Source organism: Pristiophorus japonicus, chromosome 16, assembly GCF_044704955.1.
Source record: "Pristiophorus japonicus isolate sPriJap1 chromosome 16, sPriJap1.hap1, whole genome shotgun sequence".
In the NCBI taxonomy this organism is placed as follows: domain Eukaryota; kingdom Metazoa; phylum Chordata; class Chondrichthyes; family Pristiophoridae; genus Pristiophorus; species Pristiophorus japonicus.
Window position 1 is genome coordinate 77,090,628 of NC_091992.1, and position 23,413 is coordinate 77,114,040.

At 46.2% G+C, this 23,413-nt stretch overlaps 1 protein-coding gene across 1 annotated transcript in view; it reads right to left on the reverse strand.

The window, feature by feature from the left end:
• Positions 1 to 1,168: 1,168 nt before the first annotated feature.
• Positions 1,169 to 23,413, reverse strand: part of LOC139227082 (galanin receptor 2b-like) — a 34,046-nt gene continuing 11,801 nt past the window's right edge. Inside the window, exon 2 of the mRNA XM_070858160.1 lies at positions 1,169 to 1,916. Coding sequence (XP_070714261.1) covers positions 1,169 to 1,916 — 748 coding nt within the window. The remainder of the gene's footprint in view (positions 1,917 to 23,413) is intronic.

Genomic DNA, 23,413 nt, shown 5'->3' on the forward strand with positions numbered 1-23,413 from the left:
ACAGGTGTTTCAATGAGGGACCTGACATTCTAGGTCCCGAACTGCATATTGAAGGGTGGAAAATGCCTGTGCGTGGATTCTTTTAATGTAGGGTGACCGTTGCACATCAGCCATCACACGGGCTTGACAGAGCTAGGTCTTAGTCCAAGTGGCAAGGGTTAACCAAGAAGACTGGAGACCTGCTCTGCTTGGGTATTGGCTAGAGCGGGAATAAACACACAAAATCCATCAATCAAGCAATAGCATTATCACAGCAATAGCACAACGATCACAGTGCCAGGAAATGCTGGTATGTACAGCAGTATGTTTCATTGTTCCAGTGCTGTATATAGAAGAGTAAAATAACCTGTGTTATTTCTGAAGATTCACACACACATTTAACATTGAGAACAGAAACCAACAATTTATTTCGTAATATCTCACTTGTGAGCATCTCACTTGACAGGATCCGTATCTGGATAGATTCTGGAACGTCAGGATGTTTTTACTGTTGATTTGACTACCCGCCTTTTATCTGTTTCACCATCTCTCTCTCTCTGTCTAACAGTGCAAACACTGTTCTTGTATTTTGACTCTTACAAATTCATTTCCTTTCCTTGTTTCTCTTTCTCTCTGTGGAGAGCGATGTTAATCACAAAGCAGTAGATGTAATCGGGTCTCTCTAGCTCAGCACCCTGGCTCATTTCTAAGGGCTTAGCTTCCAGTTGTGGCTCAGTGGGTACCACACTCACCTCTGAGTCAGAAGGTTGTGGGTTCAAGTCCCACTCTAGAGACATGAGCATGAAAAATCTAGGCTGACACTCCAGTGCGGTGCTGAAGGACCACTGCATTGTTGGAGGTGCTGTCTTTCGGATGAGGTGTTAAACCGAGGCCCCGTCTGCTCTCTCGGGTGGACGCAAAAGATCCCATGGCACTATTTCGAAGAAGAGCAGGGAAGTTATCCCTGGTGTCCTGGCCAATATTTATTCCTCAATCAACATTAAAAAAAAACAGATTATCTGGTCATTATCATGTTGCTGTTTGTGGGAGCTTGCTGTGCGCAAATTGGCTGCCGCATTTCCCACATTACAACAGTGACTGCACTCCAAAAAGTACTTCATTGGCTGTAAAGCACTTTGAGACGTCCGATGGTCATGAAAGGCGCCATGCAAATGCAAGTCTTCCTTTCTTAGGTCACATTGAAGGCCATGAAGGTTCTTGGTGGGGTCACCTTGTGCCCTGCAGGATTGGGCCGGCTCCACTGCCGACTGGTGATCGGGTTGTTGTGCTCGCTGATGTGTGAGGCCTCGGTGGAGCCTGCCTCGGTGTGGGCCACTTGCACCACGTGCACTTTATGGACGGCTTTCTTCCTCAGCAAGCAGTTGAAGACTTTTTTGAAGCCCTTGCGGAAGTGCTTGGAGACCAGGGCATAGACGATGGGGTTCAGGCAGGCGTTGGCGTAGGACATGCAGTGTGACAGGAGCCTGAAGACGTAGGTGGCCTGGTTGAGCGGGAAGTGGCCGAACCAGAAGCACAAGATGACCAGGTGGTGGGGCAGCCAGCAGAGGCAGAACAGGACGGCCACAATGATGATCATCTTCGTGACCTTGCGCTTGGCTTTCTTGGACTCAGACATGTTTTCGATGGGATCCACGGCAGTCCAGAGGTACCTGATGGTCCTGGTATAGGCCAGGCTCAGGATCAACACTGGGATGATGTACCCAAAGATGAAAGTGGAAATGTCCATAATCTTGCGTCTGTAATCATCCCAGACTGGGAAGCAAAGGGTCATGTCCCTGTAGTGGACAACCTGGTAGTAGTTGAGGTAAGGACCAGCAAAGACAAGTGAGATTCCCCAGATGATACAGATGGCAGTCAGGGCATTTCGGGGAGTCCGTAGCTGCCGGGATCTCAGAGGGTAGCGGATGGCCAGGTACCTGCAAGACAGAAGGATAGATAGTGAAGCCCCCTCTCTGTAAATACCAAGACACTCTCAGGACTCTCTGCAAATACACATACACCCTCGGAGACCCGTGAAGTCGTTAGCGGGTGGGCACCAAAGCTGCACCCCTATCCCGACAAAAAGCGCCCTCCTCATGGCCCCTCCCCCAACCCCATGAACTCCAGCAGGGCAGGGGAGAGCTTACTGCTGGGTCTGATCCCGGCAAAACTCCTGGAATCACATCCCTCAAGGAATTTCTAGGCCTAGAAATCTGATGGCCTTGGAGATCCTCGGGATCTGCTCATAGAATCCCTCCCACCCCTGCTCCCCAGGCGCCCGAGAACTCCATTTGAAAACCATTGGGATTGGGATTAACACTGGGATTGGGATTGAGATTGGGATTGGGATTGGGGTTAACACTGGGATTAGGATTGGGATTGAGATTGGGATTAACACTGGGATTGGGGTTGGGATTGAGATTGGGATTGGGATTAACACTGGGATTTGGATTTGGATTGAGATTAAGATTGAGGTTGGGATTAACACTGGGATTGGGATTGAGGTTGGGATTGGGATTGAGATTGGGATTGGGATATGGATTGGGATTGGAACATGGATTGGGATTAACACTGGGGTATGGATTGGGATTGAGATTGGGATTAACACTGGAATATGGATTGGGATTGAGATTGGGATTGGGATTAACACTGGGATTGGGATTGGGATTGGGATTGGGATTAAGGTTGGGATTGAGGTTGGGATTAACACTGGAATTGGGATTGGGATTAACATTGGGATTGGGTGCAGTCCTCCACTCGATATTTTGGAATATCGTGGAACTGTCAGGTAATAGTTGCTTACAAGACCCACCTATACAAGACCCTGAGGGAACACCTATACACGTTCGAGGGCTTTGCACACTTTGAATTTGTGTCAGATTGAGCTCGGCCACAGAGTGGATTACGTGAACCTCAGCCAGCTCACCCACTGCTGATCGGGGATTGTCGTAGCTCGTAGCACAACACAGACAAATTCTGATGCCTAAACTATCTGTGGCAAGAGGGAAGAGCTCTTTGTATCAGATTAAAATCACAGTTACAAAATGCAGGGCACTAAATGGATTGAACAGTTACTGAAACTTCGCCACCTGAGAGGGAGGGGGCAGGATTGGACTCATCTCTGATGCCTTTCACGGTGTAATAACCCACCAACACTCACAGTGCAGGCTCACACAGGAAAAGGCTTCGCAGAATTACAGGTACACATGAATACACCATGAGTCAGGGCAGCAGAGCTAATAGGATGAATAACGCAGGAGGAGAAACAAGGAGCATTGTGACATAAAACTAACAAGGATACCCCACCAAGCTCATGGTCTACAGGGCTGCAGTAATACCCGCCCTCGCTGGAGAAATACCACCAACGATGTCTCCTCAAGATCCTGCAAATCTCCTGGGAGGACAGACGCACCAACGTTAGCGTCCTCACTCAGGCCAACATCCCCAGTATTGAAGCACTGACCACACTCGATCAGCTCCGCTGGGCAGGCCACATTGCTCACATGCCCGACATGAAACTCCCAAAGCAAGCGCTCTACTCGGAAATCCTTCACGGCAAACAAGCCAAAGGTAGGAAAACATTACAAGCACACCCTCAAAGCCTCCCTGATAAAGTGCAACATCCCCACTGACACCTGGGAGGCCCTGGTCAAAGACCGCCCTAAGTGGAGGAAGTGCATCCGGGAGGGCGCTGAGCACCTCGAGTCTCGTCGGCAAGAGCATGCAGAAAGCAAGCGCAGGCAGCGGAAAGTGCGTGTGGCAAATCTGTCCCACCCTCCCTTTCCTTCAATGACTATCTGTCCCACTTGTGACAGGGACTGTGGTTCTCGTATTGGACTGTTCAGCCACCTAAGGACTCATTTTTAGAGTGGAAGCAAATCTTCCTCGATTCCGTGGGACTGCCTATGATGATGATGAACAAAGATACAGTGTACACATAATCCAGGCTGACACTCCAGTGCAGTGGTGAGGGAGTGCTGCACTGTCAGGTGCCATCTTTCGGATGAGACGTTAAACCGAAGCCCCGTCTCTCAGACGGATGTAAAAGATCCCATGGCACTATTTCGAAGAAGAGCAGGGGAGTTATCCCCGGTGTCCCGGCCAATATTTATCCCTCAATCAAGATAACAAAAATGCAGATTATCCGCTCATTGTCACATTTCTGTTGTAGGACCTTGCTGTGCGCAAATGGCTGCCTACATTACAACAGCGACTACACTTCATTGGCTGTAAAGAGCTTTAGGATGTCCCGACGTCATGAAAGGCGCTATAGAAATGCAAATTAGTTTGTTTCTTTCCTTTAAGTGATATGAATGAACGTGGCGGATGGGAGTTTTGACCTGCTACGACACTGGCATTGGTTCACTTTGGATTCCAGGAGACTGTGAGCAGGCTCCTTGCAGATAAACTCAACCTGCATTCCTTTTCCAGCCTTTACAGGTGTTAACGAATGTGAGGGAAGGAGAAGGGAGCTGGATTCAGCAGTGTAAACCTGGGGAGCCACCCCCCCAACACCAGTCTCCTGGAATCTGATCACAAACAGAAACAAAAAGGCAGCTCAGATCACTAGACCCGCATTAACGAGCAGATTGCAGTGGCCTTTCTTAACCAAGATGCCTCACAGCCTCTCGTGTAAATCAGCTTTATATGAGAATATTGGCCCGGATTTTGCAGTCAGCGGCGAAGGCATGACGCTCCAGTTCATTGCGCTTACAGCTGCCCGAAGCATTTTTGTGGGCTTTTGAGTATCAACTTATGGGGACAGACTTTCCATAAAGGCCCTCAATGCCTGATTGCCCGCGGAGAAGCATCGCTAACGCTCGGTGAAAAAAACGGGCGAGAATTTCTATTTTTAGGGAAAAGGTGTGTGGAAATGATCGCCCGGTGAAAAAAGTCAGTGTTGTACACTCATTCTCGACGGTCTCTCGGCGGGGAAGTGGAAAGTTAGCCAAATGGGCGGTCGTTACCGGAATGGACGGTAAGTGCAAAAATTTAGGCCCAGGCTGCGGTTGGGCCTACGGAGGGGGAGAACCTAAAGAAAAAATTATTAAAAATAAACCACATACAAAGCATTTCCAAGACAGTTTGAAGCCTAATCGCCATGGTAAAATGTTAAATGAATAATTAAATAACCTTTCACTTACCTTTCTTTGCAGGGTCTCTCGGCGATCTGGATGGCAGCAGTTTGAGGCCAAACTTACGCCCTGGTGGTTATTCTCGGCATTGCACGTGGGCAGTTTGGTCCCGGCGGACAACTTCAGATTTGGGCGATACCAGATAAAAAAAACTTGCGTGCAAACTCTCGCCGGGCAACGGCGAGAAAATCACCGACAATGAAGCCGAAAGTCTGGCCATTGGTAATTGGAGATACTTTTCGGCACAGCGCCCTCTACAGGGGATCTATGGCGTGTGCGAGCAGGACAACCAACAACCTACAACCTGTCTCTTCAACCAATCAGATTGCAGAATCCTCACTGAGGTACCCAGAGACTAAACCAGGAAGTTTGTAGAGGAGCAGGGCAAGGCAGGCATTCCTGATCTCCACGTTTAATGGCTCCTGTACGGACTCCGGATGTTACTGTCCGATTTACTCCATAATAACGGTGAGCGCTGACAGCCACCCTGTTATTCTGAGGGCAGCGTGGAGGCCCCACCTGCGTGAGAACACCAGCGGCAGGTCGGGGCCATAAAAGTAGCGGCGAGCAGCGGCCTGAGAGCAGCGTGGAGGCGTACTACTTCAGGGAGCAGCGCGAGCTGGTGCAGGAGGGCGACGGCATCGAAGAGTGACGTCAGCAAGGTCCAAGTCAGTGATTGAAGCATGGGCAGATGCAGATGCAGCAAAGTCAGGGCGAAGGAGCAGTGAGAGACTGTAGAGGGACATGATCGGGGCCCAGGGGAGGCATGAGTTCAGGGCCAGGGGCCCAGGGGCCCAGGGGCAGCATGGGCCAGCCCACATTGTGATTATTTGTGCGGACTAGGTCCATGCAACAAAGCAAGTCTCCATTCGGCCTGGCTAATCCTTGCCATTGGACCAAGACCTAGCTCTGTCAAGCCCCTGTGGTCACTGGTGTGCAATGGCCACCACACGTTTAAAAAATCCACGCACAGGTATCTTCCACCCTTGAGGAAATAGTTCGGGTCCTTCATTCGAAACACCTGTGAACTCATCCTTTTTTAGCGTGGAAGCAAGTCATCCTCATTTCGAGGGCTCGCCTATGATGATGATATTTTTAACACAAAATACGGCCCAATATCTTTAACAGCTATTAACATTAGCTAAATTCTTTAATCTGATTATAAAAGCAGGTTATAAAACCAGTCCTCAGTAACACGCTGTATGACGGTGTTCCTGTGACATGTATTGAACACAACTCCTGTCAAATATCACCAATGACATATAATTTTTTTAAAATATGGTAGTGCTGCGAATATTGTATTGATCCCATTGTTATTGGAGCCTTGGAAATGAGCTGTGCTGTAAGGATTGATGAGAGTTTGGTATTTTGCACTAGTTAATAAATAAGGCTAGAAATTCCATATTGCCAAAAGTTGTAAGTTTAGTGTCAGGCGCTAATCAATCTCCACGCCCGCAAGATTGAGTCTCTGAGCTGAAAGAATGCAGCAGAGAACTAAATCAGGCGCTAATGATGTAGGCGGTGGTATCGGGCTCCAAGCGGTAACCAATAGGAAGTGTGTAATCGGGAGCGTTGGTGAAGGCGCCTGCCAACCATTAAAGGGGAGGGTGACTGGAATCAACACATCCGCCCCCAATGAGTCGGGGAGTGCAGAATGGCAATATGCTGTGGGATGAAATGCAAGGTCCTTTGACGGCCCACAACACTCTGCGGACTAAGCAGTAGTTATTTGGTTGCAGATAAATCCTGCACTCTCTGCCACTCATAACTGACCTTTGGAACGGAAGTCCCTTGATGGCGCGTCCGTTAAGTAGCGCCCCGCCAGCTGGCTGGTTCACGCCTCCGCTCCCTGGCGCTGTCGGCGCGAGGCAGTAAGGCGGGGCGGGGGGTGGGGGAGGCGTCACTGAAGTTTGCAGATTGGGCGCCTGGCGAACGTTGCACACTCCCTGACGTCGCGATCTGCACGGCGAGAGGCGCCGAGGCGCTGATGGTTACCGCTGGTGCTACGGAGCCAGTGAAGTTGACGTGTGCCGCGGGATTCACCGTGCCGCGGTACAACTGCCTGAGCGCCCCATTAATGCCCCTCCCCAGGCGCTAACGGGAGCTGCTAAGCAACCCGAATTTCTCTCCCCCTTAGGGCTTTTTTTCACTGAAAGAGAGAAGGGCGATCTAATAGAGACTTTTAAAATTACAAAAAGGTTTTGAGAGGATCGAAGGTGAAAGGTCATTGCGCGGGTCAGCAAATAAAAAGCAATGGGATTATCACAAGAAGGGATGGATGTGAATACCTAATTCTGGGGGATCAAATGTTCAGAAAGGAAGGTGGTATAGCCGATATGGCAGGGACACCGAGAGAGGGTAAATGAAGTCAATCCCATTGCCAGGGGAAAACTACAGAATAAGAATTAGGAACAGGAGTAGACCGTATGGCCTCTCGAGCCTGCTCCACTGGTTAAACATCTCAAAAATCTCTTGAAAAGAGCAGGTTGAGGGGTGACCTAATAAAGCTCTTTAAAATTATGAAAGGTTTTGGCAGAGAGTGAGTTTCCACTTGTGGGCAAGAGCAAAACCAGAGGCCATCACTATAAGCCAGTCAGCAAGAAATCCAATAGGGAATTCAGAAGAAAACTTCAGAAGAGAGTGGTGAGAATGTGGAACTCGCTGCCACAGGGACTGGTTGAAGCGAATAGTATCGATACATTTAAGGGGAGGCTAGACAAGCATATGAGGGAGAAGGGAATAGAGGGTTATGCTGATAGATTTAGATGAGGAAAGACGGGAGGAGGCTCGAGAGGAGCATAAACGGCGGCATGGACTGGTTGGGCCGAATGGCCTGTTTCCGTGTCGTATATCCGGTGTAATCCTATGTAAACCAAACAAATTATACTTCTTAGGCAGTCCTTCGTATCGAGGATGACTTGCTTCCACCAAAAAGAGATGAGTTCACAGGTGTTTCAATGAAGGACCTGATATTCCAGGTCGCGAACTGTGTATTGAAGGGTGGAAGATGCCTGTGCGTGGATTTTTTTAACGTGCGGTGGCCGTTGCACACCAGCCACCACACGGGCTTGACCGAGCTTGGTCTTGGTCCAGTGGCAAGGATTACCCAAGACGACTGGAGACCAGCTTTACTGCACGAACCTAGTGCGCACACACATCGCACTGTGGGCTGGCCCGTGCTGCCCCTGGGCCCTCGCCTCTTCTGGGCCCCGAACTCACGTTTTTATTTTATTTTATTTTATAAACTTCATTTATACAGCACCTTTATGACCTCAGGGCATCTCAAAGAGCTTTACAGCCAATGAGGTACTTTGGAGTTGTAATGTCGGAAACATCAATTTGCACGCACAAAGCTCCCACAAACAGCAATGTGATAATGGCCAGATAATCTGTTTTTTAGTGATGTTGGTTGAGTGATAAATATTGGCACAGAACATCCCTGCTCTTCTTCGAATAGTGCCGTGGGATCTTTTACGTCCACCTGAGAGGACAGAGGGGTCCTCGGTTTAACGTCTCATTTGAAAGTCGGCACCTCCGACAAAGCAGCACTCCCTCAGCACTGCACTGGAGTGCAAGCCTGGATCATGTGCTCAAGTTTCTAGAGTGGGGCATGAACGTACGACCTTCTGACGTAGAGATGAGAGCACTGCCCACTGAGCCACGGCTGACAACTAAATTTAAAATGACATAAACAGGAAAAATGACCTCTATACATCCTGCAGGGAAAAAGGTGACGGGGCTCACTGAGATGACCAAAAGAACATGCTGAAATAAGTTAAAAGAGTGACCAGAGGAACAAAGAGAGACCTAGAAACCAAGAGAGGCCAAAACTGAGAATGTGCACAAAATAGTTAGTACTCTAATTGATAACTTCTTCCATAAGGGAAGTCATAAGTGACATTCCCTCCCCCAACCAGAGATAGCTAAAGCAAGACTATTGATTATAAATAAGATGGAAGTTTTAGACATGCTAAATGGCTCAAAAGAAATTAATCTTCAAGGATAGATGATATTTATCCCAGAATGCAGACAGATACTAGGGAGGAGATCTTTGAGACACTTGGTGTTATGAGGGAATCACTGGATACTGGGGAGGTACCAATAGATTGGAAACAGGTTAATGTGCTGGCCATTTTCAAGACCAAACAGACACAGGCAATGGCAGACCCATTAGTCTGACTTCTGTTCCACGTAAAATAATGGTATCAGTTATCAGGAGTAAGCTTGAAGATTATCTGTTCAACTGTAACCTCTCTGTCAGCAGTTAATAGCAATTCAGAAGGGGAGGATACTGCTTAAGCAACCTCCTTAACGTTGATGAGGAATCGGGAACCCGAGGGGACTATGGAAAACCCAATTGTGGCTCAGTGGGCAGCACTCTCACCTCTGAGTCAGAAGGTTGTGGGTTCAAGTCCCACTCCAGGGTCTTGAGCACAATAAAATCTAGGCTGACACTCCAGTGCAGTGCTGAGGGAGCATTGCACAGTTGGAGGTGCTGTCTTTCGGATGAGACATTAAACCAAGGCCCTGTCTGCTCTCGCAAGTGGACGTAATAGATCCCACAGCACTATTTTGAAGAAGAGCAGGAGAGTTATCCCCGGTGTCCTGGCCAACATTTATCCCTCAATCAACATAACAGAAAAGCAGATTATCTGGTCATTATCACATTGCTGTTTGTGGGAGCTTGCTGTGTGCAAATTGGCTGCTGTGTTTCCTACAGTACAACAGTGATTACACTCCAAAAGTACTTCATTGGCTGTAAAGCGCTATGAGATGTCCAGTGGTCGTGAAAGGCTCCATATAAATGCAAGTCTTTCTTTCTTTAAGGATATCAGGAAGGTTGGCTCAGGATTCCTGGGAAGCGGAATGCTAATTTATGGCTATTGAGCAGGACATGAATGTAAACAAAGATCGGATGTGAGACAGAAAATGAGAAACAATTAGTGCCAGAGATTTCAGTTATTTCTTGATGTATATCTGAACATTTATAAGACTTGCAGATAGCCTTCTCTTTTGCAGAGAGGCACTGCGCACTCACAAGAGTTAACATTTTTAATATCTTGGAAGTGCGTGTCGAGACCTCCAGTTCTTTCCAAATTCTTTTCAATTTCCTCAGTGGAGTTTTGTGCTTTTCAGATGAAGGGATGTTAGTGCTGCCAAAAGGAGCCTTTTCAGTCAGCCGCAGGCAACATCAAGGAACTCTCAGATCTAAAACAGCTCAGCCAGCTGCCGAACAAATGCATTAAATCTTCACTCGGGTATATCGCTGCAACCTAAACACAACAAACTCCTGGCAGTCGGCTAACACCGGCACGGACACAATGGGTCGAATGGCCTCCTTCTGTGTCGGAATTTTTCTATGATGGAACTACTGCCAGTATCTCTCCAAACTGTACTAAGCTGCCCGACAATACACACTAAAAAATCTACCTGCTATACATAGGAACAGGAGGAGGCCATTCAGCCACTCAGACCTTCTCTGCCATTCCATTACATCATGGCTGACCTGTACCTCAACTCCATTTACCTGCCTTTGGTCTGTATCTCTTAATACCCTTACATAAGAACGTAAGAAATAGGAGCAGGAGTAGGCCATACGGCCCCTCGAGCCTGCTTCGCCATTTAATACAATCATGGCTGATCTAATCATGGACTCAGCTCCACTTCGCTGCCCACTCCCCATAACCCCTTCTCCCCTTATCGTTTAAGAAACGATCTCTGTCTTAAATGTATTCAATGTCCCGGCTTCTACAGCTCTCTGAGGCAGCGAATTCCACAGATTTACAACTCTCTGAGAGAAGAAATTTCTCCTCATCTCAGTTTTAAATGGGCGGCCCCTTATTCCAAGATCATGCCCCCTAGTTGTAGTCTCCCCCATCAATGGAAACATCCTCTCTGCATCCACCTTGTCCAGCCCCCTCGTAATCTTATACGTTTCGATAAGATCACCTCTCATTCTTCTGAATTCCAATGAGTAGAGGCCCAACCTACTTAACCTTTCCTCATAAGTCAACCCCCTCATCAAAGTCTATGAATCTCAGTCTTGAAAACTTCAAGGGGGGGGGATGGTTCCAGATTTCCACTACCCCTTGTGCTTCCTTATTTCACTCCTGAACGGCCAGCCTCTGACTATGATCCCTTGTTCTGGATTCCCCATCAGTTTCTCTCTAACTACTCCATCATATTTCGATGGTCCTGAAATTCTGGTCGAAGGTTTCCTTCGGACGAACGTCTCCGACCCGGAATTTCTCTACGAATGTACCTGGTGGTCCCGGAGGCACCTTGGATTCCGGTCGGAGACCTTCTCTCCCCGCGCTTCGCAGCGCGCCCACATCTTCTAGATACGGACGGACAAGCTGCAGTCACATGGGCCTGGACAACCAATCACGGTACAGCATTCTCATTGACAGTAATGGGAACTCCAATTTTACAAGTTCCCATTACTATCAATAATAACTCCTACCAAAACACCCAAACACAACATAATAAATAAAAAAACACCTCACGTTTTTAAAATTAATTGAAATTAAAGCTAATTAAATGTTTTAAAAAATTTTGTGGGGTATTGTTTTTAATGTGTTTTAATAGAGTTTAAAACAAATTTATCTTAGTGGTCAGGGGTTTTACTATAAAAATGTGTATTTAAATGTAATTTTGATATGCTTTAAAGCTTTTACGCTGGTAAAAGTAATCCTATGCCACCCACCCTTTCCTCCAATGACTGTCTGTACCACCTGTGACAGAGACTGTAATTCCTGTATTGGACTGTGCAGCCTCCTGACAACTTACTTTTAGAGTGGAAGCAAGTCTTCCTTGACTCCGAGGGGCTGCTGATGATGATGATGATTTACCAGGCATAAGAGTTTGAAGGGCATTCACTGGGCATGAGTTGGGCAAATAGCCCAGCCTCTCCCGCACGGATGTCCTCCCGGGGATGCGGAAGATCAGGAGATATCTCGACAGATCGGAAAAGCCGGTTTTCGGCGCATGCGCATTGCGCGCCAAAAAACGGCTTTTGCAAGGCTTCGCCGGGTCCGTGCGTATTCCGTACGGGGATTTCAGGGCCATTATTTTAAACACTTAAGGCTAGAAATTTGGTGGGATACCGCCCCACGAGAGGGTTGGAACAGGGGCGCTAAAAGGTTTGCAGCCGCGAGCACCGGCATTCTTACCGTGTGGCAAATGCAGTGTGCCGGTACCGGCGGCACGGAGGTGCATCGCCCAGGAGCGCCGCGACGGTGTGCAATGCCTCTGGTATCGACACGGGAGCAACATTTGTTGTGCGCTGCACCCGTAGCACCCCCTAGTGACCGCGCCGGGGATAGCTGGCGTGCAGAGCTGCCCCGGGGCACTCAGGGAAGAAATGACTGCGTGAGGTAAAGGTGATTGATTTTCTTTTTCATTTTTTTGAGATTTTCCTTTGTTTGGGGTGAGTAAGGTAGAGAGAATGTTTCTTGTGTTTTTTGTCTGATTCTTTTTGTTGCAGGGAAGCCTCTGTTAGGGCTCTACGAAGCTGGCTCTTTAGCACGGGATATTCATAGAAACATAGAAACATAGAAAATAGGTGCAGGAGTAGGCCATTCGGCCCTTCTAGCCTGCACCGCCATTCAATGAGTTCATGGCTGAACATGCAACTTCAGTACCCCATTCCTGCTTTCTCACCATACCCCTTGATCCCCCTAGTAGTAAGGACTTCATCTAACTCCTTTTTGAATATATTTAGTGAATTGGCCTCAACAACTTTCTGTGGTAGAGAATTCCACAGGTTCACCACTCTCTGGGTGAAGAAATTCCTCCTCATCTCGGTCCTAAATGGCTTACCCCTTATCCTTAGACTGTGTCCCCTGGTTCTGGACTTCCCCAACATTGGGAACATTCTTCCTGCATCTAACCTGTCTAACCCCGTCAGAATTTTAAACGTTTCTATGAGGTCCCCTCTCATTCTTCTGAACTCCAGTGAATACAAGCCCAGTTGATCCAGTCTTTCTTGATAGGTCAGTCCCGCCATCCCAGGAATCAGTCTGGTGAACCTTCGCTGCACTCCCTCAAAAGCAAGAATGTCCTTCCTCAGGTTAGGCGACCAAAACTGTACACAATACTCCAGGTGTGGCCTCACCAAGGCCCTGTACAACTGTAGCAACACCTCCCTGCCCCTGTACTCAAATCCCCTCACTATGAAGGCCAACATGCCATTTGCTTTCTTAACCGCCTGCTGTACCTGCATGCCAACCTTCAATGACTGATGTACCATGACACCCAGGTCTCGTTGCACCTCCCCTTTTCCTAATCTGTCACCATTCAGATAATAGTTTGTCTCTCTGTTTTTACCACCAAAGTGGATAACCTCACATTTATCCACATTATACTTCATCTGCCATGCATTTGCCCACTCACCTAACCTATCCAAGTCACTCTGCAGCCTCATAGCATCCTCCTCGCAGCTCACACTGCCACCCAACTTAGTGTCATCCGCAAATTTGGAGATACTACATTTAATCCCCTCGTCTAAATCATTAATGTACAGTGTAAACAGCTGGGGCCCCAGCACAGAACCTTGCGGTACCCCACTAGTCACTGCCTGCCATTCTGAAAAGTCCCCATTTACTCCTACTCTTTGCTTCCTGTCTGACAACCAGTTCTCAATCCATGTCAGCACACTACCCCCAATCCCTTGTGCTTTAACTTTGCACATTAATCTCTTGTGTGGGACCTTGTCGAAAGCCTTCTGAAAGTCCAAATATACCACATCAACTGGTTCTCCCTTGTCCACTCTACTGGAAACATCCTCAAAAAATTCCAGAAGATTTGTCAAGCATGATTTCCCTTTCATAAATCCATGCTGACTTGGACCTATCATGTCACCTCTTTCCAAATGCACTGCTATGACATCCTTAATAATTGATTCCATCATTTTACCCACTATCGATGTCAGGCTGACCGGTCTATAATTCCCTGTTATCTCCCTCCCTCCTTTTTTAAAAAGTGGCGTTACATTGGCTACCCTCCACTCCATAGGAACTGATTCAGAGTCAATGGAATGTTGGAAAATGACTGTCAATGCATCCACTATTTCCAAGGCCACCTCCTTAAGTACTCTGGGATGCAGTCCATCAGGCCCTGGGGATTTATCGGCCTTCAATCCCATCAATTTCCCCAATACAATTTCCCGACTAATAAGGATTTCCCTCAGTTCCTCCTCCTTTCTAGACCCTCCGACCCCTTTTATATCGGGAAGGTTGTTTGTGTCCTCCTTAGTGAATACCGAACCAAAGTACTTGTTCAATTGGTCCGCTATTTCTTTGTTCCCCGTTATGACTTCCACTGATTCTGACTGCAGGGGACCTACGTTTGTCTTTACTAACCTTTTTCTCTTTACATATCTATAGAAACTTTTGCAATCCGTCTTAATGTTCCCTGCAAGCTTCTTCTCGTACTCCATTTTCCCTGCCCTAATCAAACCCTTTGTCCTCCTCTGCTGAGTTCTAAATCTCTCCCAGTCCCCGGGTTCGCTGCTATTTCTGGCCAATTTGTATGTCACTTCCTTGGCTTTAATACTATCCTTGATTTCCCTTGATAGCCACGGTTGAGCCACCTTCCCTTTTTTATTTTTACGCCAGACAGGAATGTACAATTGTTGTAGTTTATCCATGCGGTCTCTAAATGTCTGCCATTGCCCATCCACAGTCAACCCCCTAAGTATCATTCGCCAATCTATCCTAGCCAATTCACGCCTCATACCTTCAAAGTTACCCTTCTTTAAGTTCTGGACCATGGTCTCTGAATTTACTGTTTCATTCTCCATCCTAATGCAGAATCCCACCATATTATGGTCACTCTTCCCCAAGGGGCCTCGCACAACGAGATTGCTAATTAATCCTCTCTCATTACACAACACCCAGTCTAAGATGGCCCCCCCCCTAGTTGGTTCCTCAACATATTGGTCTAGAAAACCATCCCTTATGCACTCCAGGAAATCCTCCTCCACCATATTGCTTCCAGTTTGGTTAACCCAATCTATGTGCATATTAAAGTCACCCATTATAACTGCTGCACCTTTATTGCACGCACCCCTAATTTCATGTTTGATGCCCTCCTCAACATCACTACTACTGTTTGGAGGTCTGTACACAACTCCCACTAATGTTTTTTGTCCTTTGGTGTTCTGCAGCTCTACCCATATAGATTCCACATCATCCAAGCTAATGTCCTTCCGAACTATTGCCTTAATTTCCTCCTTAACCAGCAATGCTACCCCACCTCCTTTTCCTTTTATTCTATCTTTCCTGAATGTTGAATACCCCTGGATGTTGAGTTCCCAGCCCTGATCATCCTGGAGCCACGTCTCCGTAATCCCAATCACATCATATTTGTTAACATCTATTTGCACAGTTAATTCATCCACCTTATTGCGGATACTCCTTGCATTAAGACACAAAGCCTTCAGGCTTGTTTTTTTAACACCCTTTGTCCTTTTAGAATTTTGCTGTACGGCCCTTTTTGTTCTTTGCCTTGGGTTTCTCTGCCCTCCACTTTTTCTCATCTCCTTTCTGTCTTTTGCTTTTGCCTCCTTTTTGTTTCCCTCTGGCTCCCTGCATTGGTTCCCATCTCCCTGCCATATTAGTTTAACTCCTCCCCAACAGCACTAGCAAACACTCCCCCTTGGACATTGGTTCCGGTCCTGCCCAGGTGCAGACCGTCCGGTTTGTACTGGTCCCACCTCCCCCAGAACCGGTTCCAATGCCCCAGGAATTTGAATCCCTCCCTGCTGCACCACTGCTCAAGCCACGTATTCATCTGCGCTATCCTGCGATTCCTACTCTGACTAGCACGTGGCACTGGTAGCAATCCCGAGATTACTACTTTTGAGGTCCTACTTTTTAATTTAGCTCCTAGTTCCTTAAATTCATTTCTCACCCGACCTAGCGGCCCAAGAGAGGTGTGGAACGCCTCCCTTAGCGCTCCACACCACTCTCGGGGTGCAACTACTGAATTTGTTGGCTGCCAGCGCAAACCATTTCCTGGCGCCCAACATTAACGCCCTAAAAAACCTTCAACCGAATTTCCAGCCCCTCGATTGGATCACCACTCAATCTCCTATACCCAAGGAATTGTAAGCCTAGTTTATGCAACCTGTCCTCACAATTTGAGGTTGTGCATTCTAGTTCCATTCCAGGGAATTGAGCACATAAATCTAGGCTGACACTCCCAGTGCAGTGCTGAGGGAGTGCTGCACTGTCAGAGGTGCCGTCTTTCAGATGAGACATTAAACCGAGGCCCCGTCTGCTCTTTCTCAGGTGGATATAAAAGATCCCATGGCACTGTTTCGAAGAAGAGCAGGGGAGTTAATCCCGGTGTCCTGCACAATATTTATCTCTCAATCAAAATAACAAAAACAAATTATCTGGTCATTATCACATTGCTGTTTGTGGGAGCTTGCTGTGCGCAAATTGGCTGCCACGTTTCCTACAATACAACAGTGACTACACTTCAAAAATTACTTCATTGGCTGTAAAGTGCTTTGGGATACCCATGGTCGTGAAAGGCGCTATATAAATGTAAGTCTTTCTTTTCTTTCACCCTTTATGCAAAGAGATTTAGATAGGTTAAGCGAATGGGCTAAGGTTTGGCAGATGGAATACAATGTCGGAAAAGGTGAGGTCATCCACCTTGGGAAAAAAAAACAGTAAAAGGGAATACTATTTGAATGGGGAGAAATTACAACATGCTGCGGTGCAGAGGGACCTGGGGGTCCTGAATCCCAAAAAAAGTTAGTTTGCAGGTGCAGCAGGTAATCAGGAAGGCGAATGGAATGTTGGCCTTCATTGTGAGAGGGATGGAGTACAAAAGAAAGGGAATTCCTGCTGCAACTGCATAAGGTATTGGTGAGGCCGCACTTGGAGTACTGCGTGCAGTTTTGGTCACCTTACTTAAGGAAGGATATACTAGCTTTGGAGGGGGTAAAGAGATGATTCACTAGGCTGATTCCGGAGGTGAGGGGGTTACCTTATGATGATAGATTGAGTAGACTGGGTCTTTACTCGTTGGAGTTCAGAAGGATGAGGGGTGATCTTATAGAAACATTTAAAATAATGAAAGGGATAGACAAGATAGAGGCAGAGAGGTTGTTTCCACTGGTCGGGGAGACTAGAACTAGGGGGCACAGCCTCAAAATACGGGGGAGCCAATTTAAAACCGAGTTGAGAAGGAATTTCTTCTCCCAGAGGGTTGTGAATCTGTGGAATTCTCTGCTCAAGGAAGCAGTTGAGGCTAGTTCATGAATGTATTCAAATCACAGATAGATAGATTTTTAACCAATAAGGGAATTAAGGGTTACGGGGAGTGGGCGGGTAAGTGGAGCTGAGTCCACGGCCAGATCAGCCATGATCTTGTTGAATGGTGGAGCAGGTTCGAGGGGCTAGATGGCCTACTCCTGTTCCTTATTCTTATGTTCTTATGTTCTTATGTTTAGGCCCTGTTATTATTCTGGTGAATCTGTGCTGCACCCAGGTCACCACCCCTGTAGAAATATGCAGGCTATGGCAACGTAAAATGGAGAGCAAGGTTAAGGTGCCTTGAACATAAAATGAATTACCATTTGAAATTTGATTAGTCATGCTTCCTTAGCATCGCCAGTAACTAGAATAACCCAATCACCAGGGCACAGACAAATGTGTAGTCAAAGGAGATGGGACAGATTGTAGAATAGTATAAACCAGGAGGAGAAACCCCACCTCCGGCAGCGAGAACCTAGGACCAACACTCATCAGAAGCAGGGACCAGGGGAGAGACCCTTGAAGGAACAGTGTCAGGACCAGATTGATCACCCGGGGACGGATTGGGTAACTATGAGAGTATTTTGAGCGGAAAGGAACACCTTTTGGAACGCCTTTTCTGCAGAGTTAAACAGAGTTAAATAGAGTAAAAGTAGTGAGTCTTGTACTACTTCTGTATCGGGGAATTATAGAGTATAGGTAGTGAGTCTTGTACTTCTTCTGTATCGGGGAATTATAGAGTATAAGTAGTGAGTCTTGTACTACTTCTGTATTAAACGAACATTAACGATACTGTCATTTGTCTCGTGTGTAATTCGATATTTAAAAACCGTCGTAGGCAACTACTAGTCACACGACTAGCGAAATTGCTGTTTGTGCAACATTGGCGACCCAGATGAGACGATTCTGAGTTAAAATAAATTAAAATAAGAAAGACATGGGAGAAATGACAGGAAAAGGTCGAACCTCCCAGTCGTGGGAAGAGCAGTTTAACCAGACCCTGATCAAAAATGTCAGGGGATGGCTTGAAACAATGAGCTCACACGGATTTCCTGGAGGAGTCTCATTCTTCGACAAAACTAAAAAAGAAAAGAGGGAATCTAAATGTGTCTTAATGGCAGCATGTTATGTAGAATTACTTAAGCAGAGAGACCTTAACAAAACTTTACAAAACCAATGGGAGCATGAAAAATCAGGACTTCAGACAGACGTAGGAACATTGACAAATGAAGTTAAGGGATTGAAGCTTAAATTGGCAGAGCAAGCCAATCAAATTGAGATTCTCCAAAAGGATTTTAAAAACTCCATACGTTGCATCTGACCTCTAGTATGACGATGGCAGAAAATAACAAGTGAAATGAGGAGAAAATGAGACAAAAATGCACAGAGGCTCAAAACCAAGTATATGATTTAAAAAACAAAGGTCGCGAATTAGCAGCCGGTCTCCTTCAAGCAGTTCACATAACCGATAGGTAAAACAGAGCAGACCATACTCAGTGCAAGAAAACTATCAAAGAATTAGAAAGCCAATTGATCGTGCAAAATGGTGTGATGCATGCTTTTGGGGAAGATGGCCCTCAAGTGGTCCAAAAAAATAAAGGTAACCTGGAGTTAAGGGATGTGAACTTGAAGCAGATCCTCAGTAGCTGCAAAAACAGTTTCAAAAATCTGAAAGTTGACAGCAAGAGTTTTCAGGAAACACTGAAACAAGGTGAGCAGCAGGACCCTGCGGGATCCAAAAGGAAGTACCAAGCATGGCAATGTATATTTGTGGTTCAGGGAAGCATTGTGTTTATGGTAATAAACCGTTTGTTTAAGAGACGAAAAAAATTGAAAAGCATTTCTATGAATCTAAGAAAATAGAACATAGAATTTGCTACTATGGATGCTTGAAAAATTAGGAAATGTATTGTGTGCGATGCTTCAGTGTGAATGGTAAAGTTAAAAACCACATAGATGTTTATTTGTCTGTGTGTCTGTAGTTTTTCAACTGACATTGGTTAGTTTGAAATTGGTTTGAATTAATTTGGAGTTATTGAGGTTAATTAACCTGTGAAAACCAAACCTTCATTTTGGCCATGGTGGAACTTTGGTTTAAATTCTGTGAAAACCTCCAGTTCCGGACATGAGGCAATCACATATATGTTGGTCTTTTAAAATAAACATTTTCCGACCAATTCAAGAATGTGACCAGTGGAGAAAAGGCTGTGTGCTGCTATTATGCATGAAGGAGAGAACCGTTGTAATGTGTAAGCTATTGTATGCGTGGTACCATGCGTTAGTATGCGTGTTTGTCAAACTTCTAAAATGCGAAAAAGGAAGATAACTCTCTGCACCCGACTTCAGAAAGCAACATCTTTTTGCAGAATTGAATGGAAATATTTTGAGCATTGTAAAATTTTAAGTTTCGAATTAGAGTGGATGTTTTCCTCAGTATCAGAAAGGGGATCAGAATTGATGAGTTAACCCATTGGGCTGGCACGAAAGCCACAATGGAGTTTCTGTTTTTTCTTCTAAGCAGGACTGCTGATAATTGGACTTAGCCCCCTTATTATCTTAACGCCACACACCCCCATCAAAATGCTGATGGACGGGAATCTCAAGGAAGGCTCAGTCAGTTCCCAGCGAATCGCACGATGGACCCTCCTTCTCCAAGGACGGGACATCACAGTCCAGAACCAGCCCAAGACCACTAATCTAGCTCACAACATGTTGTACCCCGGCGACCCACATCAGTGCGAGATTCTGACTTCAGGTACCTTAGATGGTCCCTTTCAGTCAGAAAGGGAGGGAGGAAGAGACAACAGTCACGAAGCCAAATCTAAAGCTCACGTTTACGTGGACGGCTCTTCCGCAATTATAAACGGGCAGCAGTGCACAGGATTCTCAGTAATAAAAATTACCCTGGACGGCAAACAGGCTTTAGAACAGACGCCAATTAAATTAGAAGACAGTAAAGGAGCTCAAACTACAGAACTAAACGCGATCGCCTACGTAGTCATGCACCCAGAAGACTACCCGACGCCTGTCCAAATTTATTCCAACAGCAGTTACACATGTAACAGTCTGACTGACTTCCTGCCCACCTGGCAAGCTAGAGGTTTCACCTCCGCAGACAGAAGGCCGCTAGCTACAGCCCCACTTTTAAAATTGATTTTTGATACAGCCTCCTCAAACCAAGGTCCGTACGTCATAACCAAAGTCAAAGCGCATGCTAAGACTACCCCCTTAGGGAACTGAATGACGGACGAACTAGCAAAAGAAGCAGCCTGTACAGGTTTCCTATGGGACACCTTGGAAAACGTAAAAAACGCACCAATGGCACCAGTTGCTGTTACCTGCCCTATACTGGGCTTGGCGGCCAGTCAGGCTACAGACCCTGATCTTAAAAACATACAAGGAGGAAGCCCATGTCCCAAACCATACCTAGGACAACATTTACAGCTCCACAACGGAGTAGTACTTAAAGACGGTAAATATGTAGTCCCAGTGTCAGACAGGGAAGAATTGATTTACCAATGCCATGATATCAATGGGCATCAAGGAATAGATAAGACCACGGCCAAATTGAAGGAGCTATGCTGGTGGCCTGGAATACAGCAAGAAGTGGAAGGGTATGTCAAAAACTGTCTGATATGTGCTCAGAACAATCCAACACAGTACAAAAACCAGGTAGAATTAGGACATACTAGACAGGGCAAGGGCCTTTGGACTCAACTTCAGATAGACTATGTAGGACCTTTACCCGTTGGTAAAAGATACATCCTAGTAATGGTGGACGTATTCTCCAAATGGATCGAAACATTTCCAACTAACAACCGCAAAAATACTTATGGAAGAAATGTTCTCCAGATGGGGATTGCCAGAGGGCATCGATTCTGACCAGGGAACACATTTCATGGGACAAGTTATGCAGCAGGTCAGGCAGGGGTAAAACAGAAATTCCATATCGCCTCCCACCTGGAATCAAGCGGCATGGTAGAGCGCATGAATCGGACATTAAAATAAATAGTCACATGAACCAAGTCATGTTAGATTCAAGGGAGACCAGGCTCGCCCCACCCGACCCAGCAGCTAACCCGATCCCAGCCCAAGGTATAATACCCATCTTGTCGCCAACCCAAAATTTAGAGGCCACAAGTAGTTCAGAGGAAGCTACCACAGAAGGAGGTAGTAATTCAGAAGATGACCAGGTACCCGCCCCAGGGACACCTAACGAAGCCCGCGCCTCCCACAATGAAATGGCACCAAGCCCAACGGACGGCTTGTCACAGAGTTTCAAAGCTTGAGTCTCACACCTCGAGCCACCCCCCCGGCCAGGAAAAGGAAACAAGGACGACGGTTCCCAGAGAGAGAAAGGAATGCAGTCGCTTGGACTAGAAACCATCCAATACCATTGCCTGGCTCTGCCCCAGGTTCGAGGAGATTGAGAAGACCTACTCCATAAGGAGAGCAATTGATATTAGGTTTTATTATCCTACAGGGTGGACATATATGCCAAAAGTAATCCCATTCCACAAATCAGAACATTTTCGGGACCTACCCAATGAATGGAGTAATCAGCTGAAATATGGACTAATGATTTTGAATTTTGTGTGTTTGTTTATTACTGTAATTTGCATTGTAATATCCCTATAAGTGGGAATGTCCATATATTGAACCAGGACCAAAGGAGGTGTTGTGTTACGAGAAACTAATCAGGTTGTGTATGACAATGTACAGTATGAATTGATACATGTTATACTTAACTTAAGTAATATTCAGTTACCCAACTGGTGCCCAGACAATTTAAGGAAATTGTATCAGGACTTGATTTCACCACTGTTAAGACAAGAAATAGGACTGAGCGAAATGGAAAGCAAGAGTAGGCGGAAAAGAAGCATTATAAATGATATAGGTACAGCGTACGGGGCAGGAATGGTCACAGTCAATACCTTACATGTTACTAACTTGAACGCTAAGATAAAAGGATTGACCGGACAAATAAAGCAGGTTTTAAATAGTTTAAATGATAATCAGAGACAGGTAGCGGAGGCAAGAAAAGATGGCAGTAAGCTGGAGAGAAGAATGGTCACCGTATTGGAAAGTTACGCTCAAACTATCAACCAGTTAAGCGATACTGCAAAGAAAGCAGAGAACCAAACTCAGGCGCAAGTTTTGTGTAGTATTTATGGAAACTGGATGACAGAACAATTACGGGAAAACCTGCAGGAAACCAATGAGGGTAAAGTCCCCACCTGGATTAACAATACCCAAATTCAGAGTCTGACCTCGAACAGGGAACACCATCCTCTCGATGGATGCCAACTGCAAGAACACTGCAAGGTGTGGTTCAACGAGGAATACGCCAGGCCAACAGGAACGCCAGCGATTGGAATAATATTGGGGATACCAGTATTCAATAACCAGACCGGCATGACTGTTTGACCTAAGGAATGTCGGAACCATACAAGACGGAGTGTGGATAGGCCTGACCAATATGAAACCATATGCGGTAAATCTACCTACAGGAATGACTGGGACCAGTCTGCACCAATGCAGCCGAACTACCCGGACTGTGCTCGGCCCATACAAGATCTATCCTACCAATGAGGCCCAGTATGGTTTCAAGAACAACACTGCTAAGAACTGTACTCTGATCCTGCACAATGTGAAGGCCCAAACATTCGTCAGGAGTGTTTATTTGGGAAATGGGATTTATTGTTCCACCGCCACCGAAAAGACACCATTACAGAACACAAATTTGTCCGATACCCAAACCAAACTTCTGCACTCACCCGTTGATACCTATGAGAATTAGGAATGAAGAAGTTATTAATATCGAAAGAAGAGGACAAGTTAATATCACGGTACAGGAAACCTTGAAAACCCAGTTGGAAACTTACTTCGCCAGAAGTGACATCAACATCCAGTTACAAAAGGAAATCAGACATAAATTAGATTTGGTCTACAGAATTTACGAAAAAGTGGAGATAAATACCAGAAACATTGAAGCCAAAATTACCGGAATTAAGATCGACACTTGGT